This window comes from Eptesicus fuscus, chromosome 20 (assembly GCF_027574615.1).
Source record: "Eptesicus fuscus isolate TK198812 chromosome 20, DD_ASM_mEF_20220401, whole genome shotgun sequence".
Lineage (NCBI taxonomy): Eukaryota > Metazoa > Chordata > Mammalia > Chiroptera > Vespertilionidae > Eptesicus > Eptesicus fuscus.
The window spans coordinates 34,582,044-34,596,866 of NC_072492.1; the positions used below are offsets into that span (position 1 = coordinate 34,582,044).

General features: G+C 39.6%; 1 protein-coding gene across 3 annotated transcripts in view; it reads left to right on the top strand.

Moving 5' to 3' along the window:
• Positions 1-14,823, top strand: part of LOC103293243 (centrosomal protein of 112 kDa) — a 253,196-nt gene that overhangs the window by 151,777 nt on the left and 86,596 nt on the right. For all 3 annotated transcript variants that reach the window (XM_054709260.1, XM_054709261.1, XM_028157331.2), the window contains one exon: positions 12,876-12,938. In XM_054709260.1, coding sequence (XP_054565235.1) covers positions 12,876-12,938 — 63 coding nt within the window. The remainder of the gene's footprint in view (positions 1-12,875; positions 12,939-14,823) is intronic.

Genomic DNA, 14,823 nt, shown 5'->3' on the forward strand with positions numbered 1-14,823 from the left:
GGCTGTTTTTCTCTTTACATTAGTTTGCCATTTTCTCAAGCTAAAATTATACAGAATGATGGGAAAGAAGAATTCTTTAATTAAAGTACTCTTTCTTGTTATGAGTATATCAAACTGAGAACTTATCCTTGACTCAAGAAAAGATTCAAAAGTCCTAGGCTGCAACATCAGAAACTTTCTCTTACTTGCATCTGCACCCTCTCCTGGCACCTAAAGCCAGGCCCTGCGCCAAGTGCCACCAAAGTCTCACCCTCGCCCTTAATAACGATTGACCAGAAAAGGGTGCAAATCTCAGGTCATAAATTCAGATGTGTTTCTTTTACTATAATCTCAGTTTCTGCTTTCGTCACCATTTGGCTGTGTGGCAAAAATTGGATACTTACCCTCAGTCACGGCAGACCTCACTCACTCTCCCACCTGCTTCCCCAGGACAGTACTTAGCTCAGGGCTCTATCATGCTGGGCGTGGTGGCATCAGCTGTCCACCCAGCATCCGCAGAGACTTCTGCTGACCCGCTGGTCTTTGCTAGTCCATTGACACAGGTCATTTCTCTACTTCGCTGTGACCCTCCTTCCTCTTGCATTCTCTTTGCTTTTCTCAGACACCAGGAAGCTTTACATTCCTCTGACCTATGGTTGGGGAGAGGTGCCGGTGCCCAGGGAACTGGGTGCAGCAGGCTTGCTGGCCTGCTTATTAAGCACACACACACACACACACACACACACACACACACACACCACAGCCCATCCCTGCCCCTGGCTCCAGGATACCCGCCAGTGTGGCCAAGAGCTCTTAGTCACCCAGCCTTGTTCCCAGCCTGTGAGCACAGCTGCTCCGCGCTTACCAGTAGGCTAGCCCTGCCTGCACAGGTTTCCACGCTTCTCCCTCCCTCGGGCTCAGCCCAGAGAGTGGAGCCAGAAGTAGGGCCTTTTCTCAGGAAGAGACTCACAGATAAACACTTGCCCTTCACTCAGACTAAGTCCCATTCCCCCAACCAGAGAATGGTTTCTAGTCTGGAGCTGGGGAAGAGAGGAGGGGAAGGGGAATCAGGCAGAGTAAAACCCACTGTGGCTGATACACTTTTATGGCTGAGTCCCATCAGCCCAGGTTATAGTCAAAAGCCAAAAGTTACCTCCTTTTTCTCTACATTTTTCTTTGTCATCCTTTCTGTGAGGTGGTGAGAGTAGAATGCCAAGTTGGGAAGGATTGAGGAGTGGACCAAAACACCAGGTTTAAGACTTCAGAAATATCCTGGAACTTGTAAATATATCATTGCACACAAAAATCACTAAAATGTCAACATTGTAATTCTGGATGATAATAGAATATGTTATCCTATATAATAAAAGGCTAATATGCAAATCAACGGAACATCAGAAGAACCAGTCGCTATGACACGCATTGACCACCAGGGGGCAGATGCTCAATGCAGGAGCTGTGCCCTGGTACTCAGTGTGCTCCCACAGGGGGAGTGTCGCTCAGCCAGAAGCCAGTCTCATGACTGGCTAGTGCAGCAGCGGTGGTGGGAGTCTCTCCTGCCTCCATGGCAGCACTAAGAATGTCTGACTGATGGCTTAGGCCCGCTCCCTATAGGTAGCGGACATTCCCTGAGGGCTCCCAGACTGCAAGAGGGTGTTGTTCGGGCTGAGGGACCCTCCTCCTCGCCACCTGAGTGCACGAATTTTGTGCACTGGGACTCTAGTATATATTACATATCTTTTTCTACACTAAGCATGTATATACTTTTTAAAAACAGCTTTATTGAGGTGTAATTTATATATTATAAAATTATGCTGTCTAAGAGTACAGTTTAGTGTGTTTTTAATAAATTTATAGAATTGTAGAACCACACTCTGTATTTACCTTTACAATAAAATAATTGAGGAACCTAAAAATGACCTCTTATTACAGCAATGAGCAGATCCTTGATGAATTGAATGGAGGGAACAGGGTCAAAGTCAGGCCATAAGTGAAGGATGGGCAGTCACTAAGCTGCTGAATGAGTATTTGTTGAACTGATGAGTAAATGAAAGTGGAGACAGTGAGTAGGGATGACCTTTTCAAGAAATGTGGCTGTGGCCTGGCTGGAGTGTCTCAGCAGTTGAGCATCGACCTTTGAACCAAGAGGTCATGGTTCAATTCTCAGTCAGGGCACATGCACCAGTTGTGGGCTCAGACCCAGTAGGGGTGTGCAGGAGGCATCCGATCAATGATTCTCTCTCATTATTGATATTTCTATCTTTCTGTCCCTCTCCCTTCCTCTCTGAAATCAATAAAAATATATTTAATTTCAAAAAAGAAAGAAATGTGTCTGTGAAGGAGGGAAAGAAAGCATGAGTCTCAAATATACCAGCTCTTTCCCGATTTTGTACATGTTATTCCTTTCACCTGGGATTTTCTTCTTTTTTTCTATTAGTTGATTCCTATTCATTTTTAGCTGATAACCTTGAGCAAAGATTTTTAACTTTTCTGTATCTTAGTTTCACTCTTTATAAATGAGGATAATTGTGCCTATCTTACAGAGCTTTTAAGAGAGTTGGATCAGTTAATATGTGTAAAGCACTTAAAGAATAGGTGTCAGTAAGAACAAAATAAATATTAGTTGTTTTGTTGCTATCATCACGATCATCATCATTATTATCATCATCATCATTATCCCTTAATATTCATCTCTTTGCAGAAGTCTCTGATGTGAGGTATCTCGTAGGGCTTCCCTAATAACACCCCGTGCATAGCTCTTTCGTGACACTTATGCTGTATTTTATTTATTCACTTATCTGTCTCCTCCCCAATTGCAATTAATTTTTACCTCTGTCAACATACAGTGCCCAGCACACAGGAGGCACTCAAATGTTTGTGAAATTATCACCGGAATATATCAGGATCTCAGGGAGGGCTGTGTGGTGTGTGTGTGTGCGTGTGTGTGTGTGTGTGTGTGTGTGTGTGTGTGTGTGTGTTTAAAACTAACCTTTTTGTAATTACATGGAAAGGAGTCAGTGTAGAAGAAAATATGGGTGATGTGAGAGGAAGGGAGACTGGGGAGAATTAATGGTGTAAGGCTTTTGATGGTGGTGAGAGGTAGAATCAATGTGTTGGTGGAGGAACATTGCTACTTTAACCAGTTATCATGATGTATTTTCTGGAAGACTTTAGGTGAAGTTGATATTTCCTCCTTAGATATTTGATAGAATTCATGAGTGAAACCACTTGGGACTGAAAAAAGGAGAGAGAGAGAGAGAGAGAGAGAGAGAGAGAGAGAGAGAGAGAGAGAGAGAGAGAGAGAGAAAGAGGAGGGGAGGGGAGGGGAGGGGAGGGGAGGGGAGGGGAGGGGAGGGGAGGGGAGGGGAGGGGAGGGAGGAGATTGGGACCCTTTGAGATTTCCATTTCTTTTTTACTTTTGATCATTTTTATCATGTAAGAGATTTGTGCATTGGCAATATGTTGTTCATAATATTTTCTTATGGCCCTATTAATGTCTGCAGGATCTCTCTTATTCCTGATAAGTAATTTATATCTTCTCTATTTTTTTATTGGAAGTTTATCAACTTTATTGATCTGTCCTAAAAAAATAAATTAAAAAAGCCAGCTTTTGGTTTCACTGATTTCTTCCCTATTGTTTTTCTATTTTCTATTTCATTGATTTCTACTGTTATATTTATTTTATTTCTTCTGCTTAGTTTTTAAAAAATGCTATCCTTTTTTCAAGCTTCATCAGGGGAACCTTATATCATATTTTAGATCTTCCTTCTTTGCTAATAAAGTAATTCAAAGCTAAAAGTTTCTCTAAGCACTAAGGAAACTCTTCATTCCACAAATACTATGCTTCAATTTTCATTAATTTAAATGTATTTTCTAATTGTCCTTGTGATTTCTTCTTTGACCTATGGAAATTAGGTGGATATTTTTTCCAGATATTTGGGGATTATCAGATACATGTCTACTATGAATTTAATTTTATTGTGGTTTCTCATACTCTCTATGATTTCAATTCTTTTGAAATTTATTCTGTGGCCCAGAATATGTTCTTTCTTGATTAAGGGTCAAGTTGATTGACAGCATTTTTCAGATCATTTATAGTCTCAGTAATTTTCTATGTAGTTTTCCTATCAATTCCTAAAGAGAAGCGTTGAGATTTCCTCTACTATAAAATGTGGATTTGCCTATTTCTTCTTACACTCTATGCCTCATGTATTTTGAAGCTCTTGAAATTAGGTACATATACATTAGGATTGTTCTATCATTTTTAATGAATTAAAATTTTATCATTATGAAATATCACTCTTTTTTTCCTGCTAGGCTTCTTTGTTCTTAAATCTACTTTGATATTAGCATAGCTACTACATTTTTCTTATAATTAGTGTTTGCATGGTACATCTTTCTTCACCATTTTAATTTTATTTTGTTTTTAATACTTAATGTGTTTATCTTGAAAATGCTAAGTAATTATGCCTTCTGTTAAGTCCAGGCTGACAATCTTTGTCATTGAGATAGTATTTTAACCTTTTGCACTCGGATATTGAGTGCAAATTACTCTTTGAATGTATCAATAATTTGAAATATAAAAAAATCCAAATAAGTAAGTTTGTATAAAAAGAAACTCCAGTTTTTTATTCTACTGCCACGCTTTGTAAAATCTGGGGTATTTAAAAAATTAAATCCCGAGTAGAATAAAGGAATCGAGAAAAAAGCAAGCGAGTGCAAAAGGTTAAAACCATTTATATTTACTCTCAGCAGAGTGGGAATAGAGGGATCATGCCTCAACATAATAAAAGCCTTATATGACAAACCTACAGCCAATATCATACTCAATGGGCAAAAACTAAACTCATTTCCCCTGAGAATGGGAACAAGACAGGGATGCCCACTTTCACCACTCCTGTTCAATATAGTACTGGAAGTGCTAGCCATAGCAATCAGACAAGAAGAAGAAATAAAAGGCATCCAAATTGGAAAAGAAAAAGTAAAACTGTCCTTATTTGCAGATGACATGATACTATACATAGAAAACCCCAAAGACTCCATAAAAAAAAACTACTAGACCTAACAAATGAATTTGGCAATGTAGCAGGATACAAAATTAACACCCAGAAATCTATGGCCTTTTTATAGACCAATTATGAATTCACAGAAAGAGAAATGAAAAAAACAATCCCATTTACCATTGCACCAAAAAAATTAAGATACCTAGGAATAAACTTAACTAAGGAGGTAAAAGACCTATACTCGGAAAACTACAGGACGGTGAAAAAAGAGATAGAGGAAGACATAAACAAATGGAAGAATATACCATGTTCATAGATTGGTAGAATCAACATCATTAAAATGTCCATACTACCCAAAGCAATCTACAGATTAAATGCAATCCCCATTAAAATACCAACGGCATACTTCAAAGATCTAGAACAAACTTTCCAAAAATTCACCTGGAATAAAAAAAGACCCCGAATAGCCACAGCAATCCTGAGAAAGAAGAACAAAGTTGGAGGCATCACAATACCAAATATCAACTATATTACCAAGCCACAGTTCTCAAAACTGCCTGGTACTGACACAAGAACAGACATGTAGACCAATGGAACAGAACAGAGAACCCAGAAATAGACCCAAGCCATTATGCTCAATTAATATTTGACAAAGAAGGCAAGAGCATACAATGGAGTCAAGACAGTCTCTTCAATAAATGGTGTTGGGAAATTTGGTCAGATATATGCCAAAAAAATGAAACTAGATCACCAACTTACACTATACACAAAAACAAACTCAAAATGGCTAAAGAACTTAAATGTAAGACGGGAAACCATAAAAATCCTACAAGACTCCATAGGCAGCAAAATAGCAGACATATGTCGTAGCAATATCTTTACAGACACAGCTCCTAGGGCAATGGAGACTAAGGAGAAAATAAACAAATGGGACTATATCAAAATAAAAAGCTTCTGCACAGCAAAAGAAACCATCAACAAAACAGCAAGAAAGCCCACTGCATGGGAGAACATACTTGCCAATGATATTTCAGATAAGGGTTTAATCTCCAAACTTTACAGAGAACTCATACAACTTAACAAAAGGAAGATAAACGATCCAATTAAAAATGGGCAAAGGACTTAAATAGACACTTTTCGAAAGAGGACATACAGAAGGCTGAGAGACATATGAAAACATGCTCAAAGTCACTAATCATCCGAGAGATGTGAATCAAAACAATGAGATACCATGTCACACCAGTCAGAATGGCTATCATCAACAAATCAATAAACTACAGGTGCTGGTGAGGATGTGAAGAAAAAGGAACCCTCCTGTACTGCTGGTGGGAATGCAGACTGTGGAAGACAGTATGGAGTTTCCTCAAAAAGTTAAAAATGGAACTCCCATTTGACCCAGTAATCCCACTACTAAGACTATATCCCAAGAAACCAGAAACACCAATCAGAAAGGATATATGCACCCCTATGTTCATAGCAGCACAATTTACAATAGCTAAGATTTGGAAACATCCTAAGTGCCCATCAGCAGATGAGTGGATTAAAAATGGTACATCTACAAAATGGAACACTATAACACTATAGAGAAGAAGGAACTTTTATCATTTGCAACAGCAAGGATGGAACTGGAGAGCATTATGCTAAGTGAAGTAAGCCAGTCGGAGAAAGATAAATATCACATGATCTCACTCATATGTGGGATATAAGGATCAACATAATTTGATGAACAAGAATAGATACAGAGACAAATGGCAGGGGAGCGGGGATGGAGTTAGAGAGCAACCAAAGGACTTGTATGCATGCATATTAGCATAACCAATGGACACAGACACTTGGGCGGTGGGGGCTTGCCCAGGGTGGGAATGGCTGGGGGTGGGGGAGGTCAAGTGAGGAAAAAGGAGACATATGTAAAACTTTAGACAATACATTTTTTAAAAAAAGTTAAAATAAATAAATAAAACCATTTCTATTTAATGTAATTGTTGTTGGTTTTAATCTACTATTTTGCTATTTGTTTTCTATTTGTCCCATATTTTCTTTATTCCTTTTTTCCCCTTTTCATATCTTCTATTGGATTTATTGAGTACTTCTTAATATTCTATTTTATTTTTTATTGGCTCATTAGACATATCTCTTTATTGTTTTTATTTTTGCTATGCATCTTTATTACAGTTTGCCTTCACATACTATTATAGCAGATTACATAAAATGTAAGGTATCCTATATAATAAAATCCTAATATGCTAAGTGTCGGTTGTCCGTTCAACCAAGCAACGTGTAATATGCTAATGATATGCTAAGGTCGCTCAACAGCTCGCTATGGTGTGCACTGACCACCAGGGGGCAGACGCTTCGACTGGTAGGTTAGCTTGCTGCTGGGGTCCAACCAATCGGGACTGAGTGAGATGTGCTGGACACACTCTGGAGCCCTCCCGCGGTCCCATCCTGGCTGGCTAACCTCCCGCATCCCTCCTTAGGCCCGATTGTGGTGGGGTCACTCAGCCTGGCCTGCGCCCTCTCGCAATCTGGGACCCCTTGGGGGATGTCAGAGAGCTGGTTCCAGCCTGATCCCGCAGGCTAGACTGAGGGACCCCACTGGTGCACGAATTTGTGCACTGGGCTTCTAGTACTTTAATAACAGAATACGTCTATTTCCCTGTTCCTATCCTATTCTACATATTATTAATCTCAAAATATACTTTTATTATTTTTGCTCTTAACAGCACATCGTCTTTCAAAAAATTTTAAAATGAGAAGAAGCTAATTTATATTTACACGTGTATTATCCAGTGCTCTTTATTCCTTTGAGTCGGTCCAGGCTTCCATTTGATCATTTTCTATCTGCCTGAATGACTTCCTTTAACTTCTATGTAGTGCCTGCCTGCTAGTGAAACATTCTCTTGGATATTTGTTTGAAGATATCTGCATTTCATCTTCAGTTTTGAAGGATATTTTCACTAAATATGCAGTTCTAGATTGACAGATTTTTTTTCTTTCAGCATTTTAAAGATTCATTATCTTCTGGCTAGCACAGTTTCCAATGAGAAATCCTCAGACAGTCTTATCTTTTTAAAGTATCTATTTTTTACTGGCTGTTTTTAAGACTTTATCTTTATTTCTGTTCTTGCAATTTGAGTATGAATTATCTTGATGTGGTTTTCTTTGCGTTTATCTTTTCCTTTATTGATCTTTGCTTGTAGGTTTATAGTTTTCTTCATACTGAAAAAATCTTGGCCATTGTATCTTCACATATTTTTCCAAGCCTTTCTTCTTTTGGTATGCAATTACACATATGTTAGATGATGTGATATAGTCTTGCTGATTACTAAGATTATTTATTATATTCATTCAGTTTTTTTGTCACTCTGGCAATACTTTGGATATTTAAAATGCCTTTTCTTCATATTCACTAATCTTTTCTTCTATAGGGTTGAATTTGTTGTTCAACCCATCAAGTGAAATTTTCCTTTCAGAGAATATATTATTATGTTCTAGGCTCTTTCGTTTTTTAAAATATCCTCTGTTTCCCTCCTTATTATGTTCATGTTTTTATTTACATATTTGGGTGTGGGGTTTTTTATTGATTGATTTTGAGAGAAAGAGACAGAGACATCAATTTGTTGTTCCACTTATTTTGCATTCATTGGTTGATTCTTGTATGTGCCCTGACTGGGGATCGAATGTGTAACCTTCGCATATCAGAATGACACTCTTAACTAACTGAACTACCTGGTAAGGGCTGGGTGTATTTTTAATAGCTATTTAAGTCTTTGTCTACTAATTTTACTACCTGTCATTTCTAGGTTTAACTCTATTGAATGATTTTTCTCCTGCTTATAACTCACATAGTCCTTCTTTTTCTCATGTCTGGTTATCTATTATTGGATGCTGGACATTATAAAAGTTAAGTTGAATGCTGGATTATCTTTACTTCTTTTAAAAAATATTGGACTTTTTTTAGGAAGCTGTTAAGTTACTTGTAGATTATCAGTTTGATCCATTTGTGGCTTGTTTCAAACTTTGTTAGAGCAAATTTAAAGTTGACTTTACTCCAAAACTAGTTTAACCCCATAACTGTGGCTTTCCTGGATGTTCTGTGAGGACTCTCCATTCTGACTGATCAGAGATTGAAAATCTCTGAGCTCTGTGTGAGCTTTGGGAATTGTTTATCTTAAAGCCCACCAATTACTTTGTACTTGGTCTTGTAGAACTTAACCCTGCACAGGCACAGCTAAGTATCAGCAGCAGACTCAGATGAACCCATGTAGCTATCTGGACTTCTGCATGCGCCCTCCTCCTATCCAGTGGTCTGCCCCGGCAACCTCCGCTGCTCAGCCTTCCCAGACTCTAGTCTTGGTCTCCTCGATTCACAAACTGCTGTGCTGTGCTCGGCTCCCTTTCCCGGTGTCCAGGCCCAGAACGTGCCTCCAGGGAGAGAGCGCTGGTTGTCGGGTTACCCCTTTGTTCTCCTTCCCTTCACAGTCACAGTCCTGTGCTTCTCGTTTCCCATCATCCTAACAGTTTTCTCCATATTCTGTCTAGTGTTCTGGCTGTTTACTGTAGCAGATGAAGTATGGTCCCAGCTACCCCACCACGGTCCCAGTGGAAATCATGAATTTTATTTATTCTTCACAAATTTATGCCTTTATTTTGATGTAATGTGTAGAGATTTTCAAGTTGGAAAGTTCTGTAAATAGTCTAAATTTTAAAAATTAAAATAAATTAAATCTAAGTATTTATTATGAATTCTCTGAATTATGCTCCATAGGGTAGTCCACAGTTATGTAGTAATATCTGGCACCATAACTGTATTCAGCTTTGAAGAAGCTTCAAATGGGTGCCTACAAAACTTTTAGTAGAAAATACTGCATAATAATCTGAGCTTTGTACTGTTTAAAGAATTTGGGAAGCATCCTTTTATTTAATCCTGTTTATTCCAAAACTTATACTATTATATTTTAAAGAAATGTATCTTTATGAGATCTGGACTTGCCTTGAAAAGAGGAGTCTCCTAATTTTATTCCCTCCAAATCACCTTCCTGGAAATCATGGATGTATGAATTTTCACTATTAGTGATGGGAAATGGAAAATAAAGGGATGAAAGACTCTTTTGAATTATGACATAATGTGAAGTGCCCGGCAAGAAAAGGGTACTATATTAAGATGATTGGGGGGGAGGGGAGTGGATATCTATAATACTTTCAACAATAAAGATTAAAAAATGTTAAAAGATGACTAACAGCCATTGACACCTTTGTGAAAATTGGTTGGTTGATTGGTTCTTTTCCAATAGGGTTTTAAACCTGAGATTTTGATGGGAGTTACATAGAGAAAGTGGACCAACACAATGGGCTCTTTGACAAGGAAGAGGCCCTAGAGAAGCCGAGGGGAACTGAGTGCTTGTGAAGGCTGAAGGGATAGCCGAGCACACACGGGAGCAGTGAGGTTGAAACAACAGCAACAATAAAACAATTCTGCTCATTTCTAAATTATTATTTTTTCTCATCTGTTATTCTATACCTATTCAGGCCATATTGTAGATGACTATTGGAAAAGGGTATTTTTCTATAGTAATGATAGCTATGAAAATAAGACTTGGATTCAAATAGCTAACCCTAACTTAATTTATGTATGACGTTAAATGTAAGTCAATACCATGCTGAGAGTAAAATTATTCAAAAATGTCTGGGGGACAGTTTGCATGATAAATTAGCTATAATTTTTCAAACATGCTCAACCAGAGTTTTTAGATGTAATTGAAAAGTTCAGAAATTCGGGCAGCTGTGACTTAAGTTCAAATACATAGTAAAAGCCTTGAAGGTTGATAAATAAATTTTATTTCTTCAATTATTCAAGCAATTACCCAATTTCTCATTATTCTTTAGAGTATTGATTCTGCTCTATTTCGCTGTTACAAGGTCTAGGCTTTTTATATACCACCATCTGGTCTCACTTTAAATTCAGCATTGGTCATTTCAAGTGGCCCAGAATGCTTCCCGGGTCCATGGACTCCTACTGCATTCTGCAGTCCCTCCCCACTTTCCCAGGTGACTATTCATGTTCTTGCCTCACACCTCGAGTCTCCCAACAGTCTCTTCTGCCCTCCTCCTGCTAACCTGATGAACAGTTCCTTCTGCTTCATGGAGAAGATGGAATTAATCAGAAGTTCCCACCACTGCTGCAGGGGTGGTACCTGTACTTCCCAGCAAAGGCCCCCTCCTCCCCTGCACTCTGCATCCCACGACCTTTCCTTTCCTCCAGGACATGTCTCCAGTGAGTCCCTGGCATCATCTATTTTCCCCTCTCTCCTGGCAGATCTTTCCCGTTAGCTTGTATGCTGTTAGTTCTCTCATCTCACAAAAACAACAACAAAACAAGTCAGCCCTGCCTTTGCCCACTTCCCCTGCAGCTTACAACCCATTTCTCTCCTTCCCTTTGTAACAAAACCCTGAACAAAGTGTCTGTATCTGCTCCAATTCCTCCCCTCTCTCTTAGGCTCCCTCTAATCTAGCTTTCCTCCTTGCCACTACACAAAATTGCTTCTATTCAAATCACCAATGTCCCCCACATGCTCAAGCCATGTGGTCATTTCCCAGTCCTCCCTGTGCACAAGCTCTCTGTAGCATCTGACACAGTGGAATACTCCTTGAAACACTGTCTTTATGTGGCTTCAGGATTCCATCCTACCCAGACCTCTTATCTCTCTGGCTATTATTTGCTTTCTTGACATTGACAGGCCCAGGGCTCAGTATACTTGTACTTCCGTTTTTATAGACCCTCGGTTTCTTAAGATGTCATCCAGTAGCATAGTCCTATACACCATTTATATGCTGGTGTATACTTAGCCTAGACCTCTCCCCTGAACTCCAGACTGGAATGTCCACATGTTCACTTCAACACTACATGTCCAATAGGCATCTCCAACTTCATGTGTCCGAAATTCATCTGGATCTTCCTCCCAAAACCTGTTCCACCAAGATTTTGATGTAAGGTAATGATGACACCCCATTCTTCTAGTTTCTTGGGACAACTATCTTGAAGTCACCCTTGATTATTTCTTTTTATCATACAGCATAGCCAGTTATGAGAATAGTGGCCAGAACCTCCTTGGAGACGAAGGACCCAGCCCAGGTTGGAAGGGCCTACTCCGTGCCTGCACAGGGACAGGAAGGCCCAGTCAAGGGCATGTCACTGTGAGGCTTCCAAACACTCAGGATAAAGGGAGGGTCCCAAAGGTGCCCAGAGAGCGGAAAGCAGGTCACATGCAAAAAAGTCAGACCTTGAGTGGCAAAGGACACAATCACACTGTACGTGGGCTTATTCTGGCAAGGCCACCCTGCTTCCAGGACATGGACATTGTTTGATGAGATACATTTGTCACTTCAAAAAATTGTTCTTGTGTGTTAGGCAGAGTGGGGGCTCAGGTCAGCTCAGTGAATCTGGAAATCTCCTATCTGCCTGTCTGGGAACATCTATTTCTTTCCTCTTTAAACTAAGGGCAAGAGTGTTACATTTCCTCCTGCTCCACTCCCTCCCCTTCCTTTTCCTGCTCCTTCTCCTTTGTTTCTTCTCCCCTTCCCCACTTTACCTTCTGAGCCTTCACACTTGCTCTGTGTCTATTTCTGTCTCTCCTTCTCCCTTTCTCTGTCTCTCCACAGAAGTCTGTGTTTGTCTAATAATTGGCAGGAGAGATCTTTTTTTTTTTTCTTCTTTTGCTCTTTGCTTTTTAAGTGATGAATAGTTGGCGCTGGATCAAAGACAAGCCCTGTGGTTTTCTGGCTGCTCCAGAGGGCGGTGCAGCTGGCAGCCAGCCCAGCTGCTGGTGATAGGCATGTGCAAGATACCAAGCTCACAGGTCACTGTGTGTGTGTTCATGTCCGTGTGTCTTTCAGGCCAACAGCAGGCTGAAGCAGATTGAGAAGGAGTACACCCAGAAGCTTGCCAAATCTTCACAGGTAAGAACGTTGGAAGAGAAAAACAAAACGAGAAGAACATATGCATAAAAGAATTTGTACGTTAGAATTAAACTTCATTCTCTCCAGTTCCTCACAGATTAGTTTCATGTTTTTGATGGGTACATAGATAAGTAATATATGCTTTTAATATTTTTTATTAAAAAACTTTTTAAATTGAACCATGTGAACACACACTCACATGTGGTAGAACCAGCCCGTGCACTTGAGCAAGCCCAGGCCGAAGCATATTTCATGAGGGCGGGAGGCACACGCCTACATCTGTGATGTAAGCAGTTTGATACCATCTGTGCTTTTTTGCAATATTCCATTTTGCTGCAGTAAAGACAGCTTAACAACAGAATTCAAAATGGCAAGTGTCTGCATTAAATTAGCAGCTCAACTGTTGACTCCTTTTAGGAAAAAGAAGAATAAGTCCCTCCACTCACAGCTTGCTGTGTGTTGTTACTTTTGTAGTTTTGATCTGAAAAGGCCAATAATTGATGCCTGTCTCTACTTGACATGATGCTTACAGTGCTCTCTGCACGAGTTGTTACAAGGCTGTCCTAGAGCAGCACCCAGGGAATCCCAAGCATTCCTTAGTGGTATGAATAATTCTAACTAAATAAATACTTTCATTTTAGTTTTGTGGCATCATAACTAATGACTTTGTAACTCAACTTTTCTTAATGTATACAGTGAAACGTGGTAGTAAACTGAAATGCATGTACCATTTTATGAGTTACCACACAATTGGTAGTAACAGCAACACGGCAACAAAATGATACTAATACCAAGAATTTTATGGCGCACTAACCATATTGACTCATTCTGTCTTCATTCATAATAACACTGAGACTAGGAATTATTATTAGTTTTCCAGTTGAGGAAACTAAGGCTCAGGAAAGTAAGGTCACATAATTAGTAAATGACTAAGCCAGGATCCAACCTGGATCTGACTGCCCCAGCCTGACCCACTCCCTCACATTTTTTATATCACAAAATTTTGGTGGTAGTGATCATGAAATTTCTTAAATTCTACAATTATTTTGAAAATGTGCATATGTCATAATTTACATCCCATTAGGAAATCAAAAATCTTCAAGTGAAGGCTCATATGTGCTTATTTAAAAAGATGATGGTTGCACTAGCCAGTTTTGTTCAGTGGTTAGAGCGTTGGTCTGCAGACTGAAGGGTTGCGGGTTTGATTCCCATCAAAGGCTTGTACCTTTGGCTGCAGTCTCAATCCCTGGGCCCTCATCAGGACGAGTGTGGGAAGTGACCAATCGATGTGTCTCTCTCACATCAATGTTTCTCTCTCCCTGTCTCTCCCCTCCCTTTCACTCTCTCTAAAAATCAATGGAAAAAATATCCTTGGGTGAGGATTGAAAAAAAAAAAAAAAAGATGATTGTCTTGACTGCCCTTATTTCAGACCTTCCTTGAGGAAAAAACATGGGGAATATCCTTTATAATCCATTGAGAAAAAATCTTATAATCAAAAGAAATCTTATTTCTCTGAAAGTTAAAGTTTAAACTGAAATAATGGAAACCGCCCAGCTGGCATGCCTCACATCCTGCTGATTTTGCTTTATGTTAAATGGGGGAGGCAGACCGAAAGTGAGATAGAAGATAGCTGACAAAATGCTTCCATGATGGGAGTGTAACCAGGGGTGTTTAAGTTTATCTGAAGGAATGTGTGAAGAAGGCCGATTAGTTGGTATTAAAGCAAATTAAATGGAAGTGAGTGTGGAAGATCACCTCAGCTCCCCAGGGCAGCGGACCTGAATTGGAATTCCAGCCCTACTGCTTCCATGACCTTGAGCGAGTTACCTGCCCTCTCTGGAATTCAGTTTGCTCATTTGTAAAAGGAGGGAGTAATGCTTACCT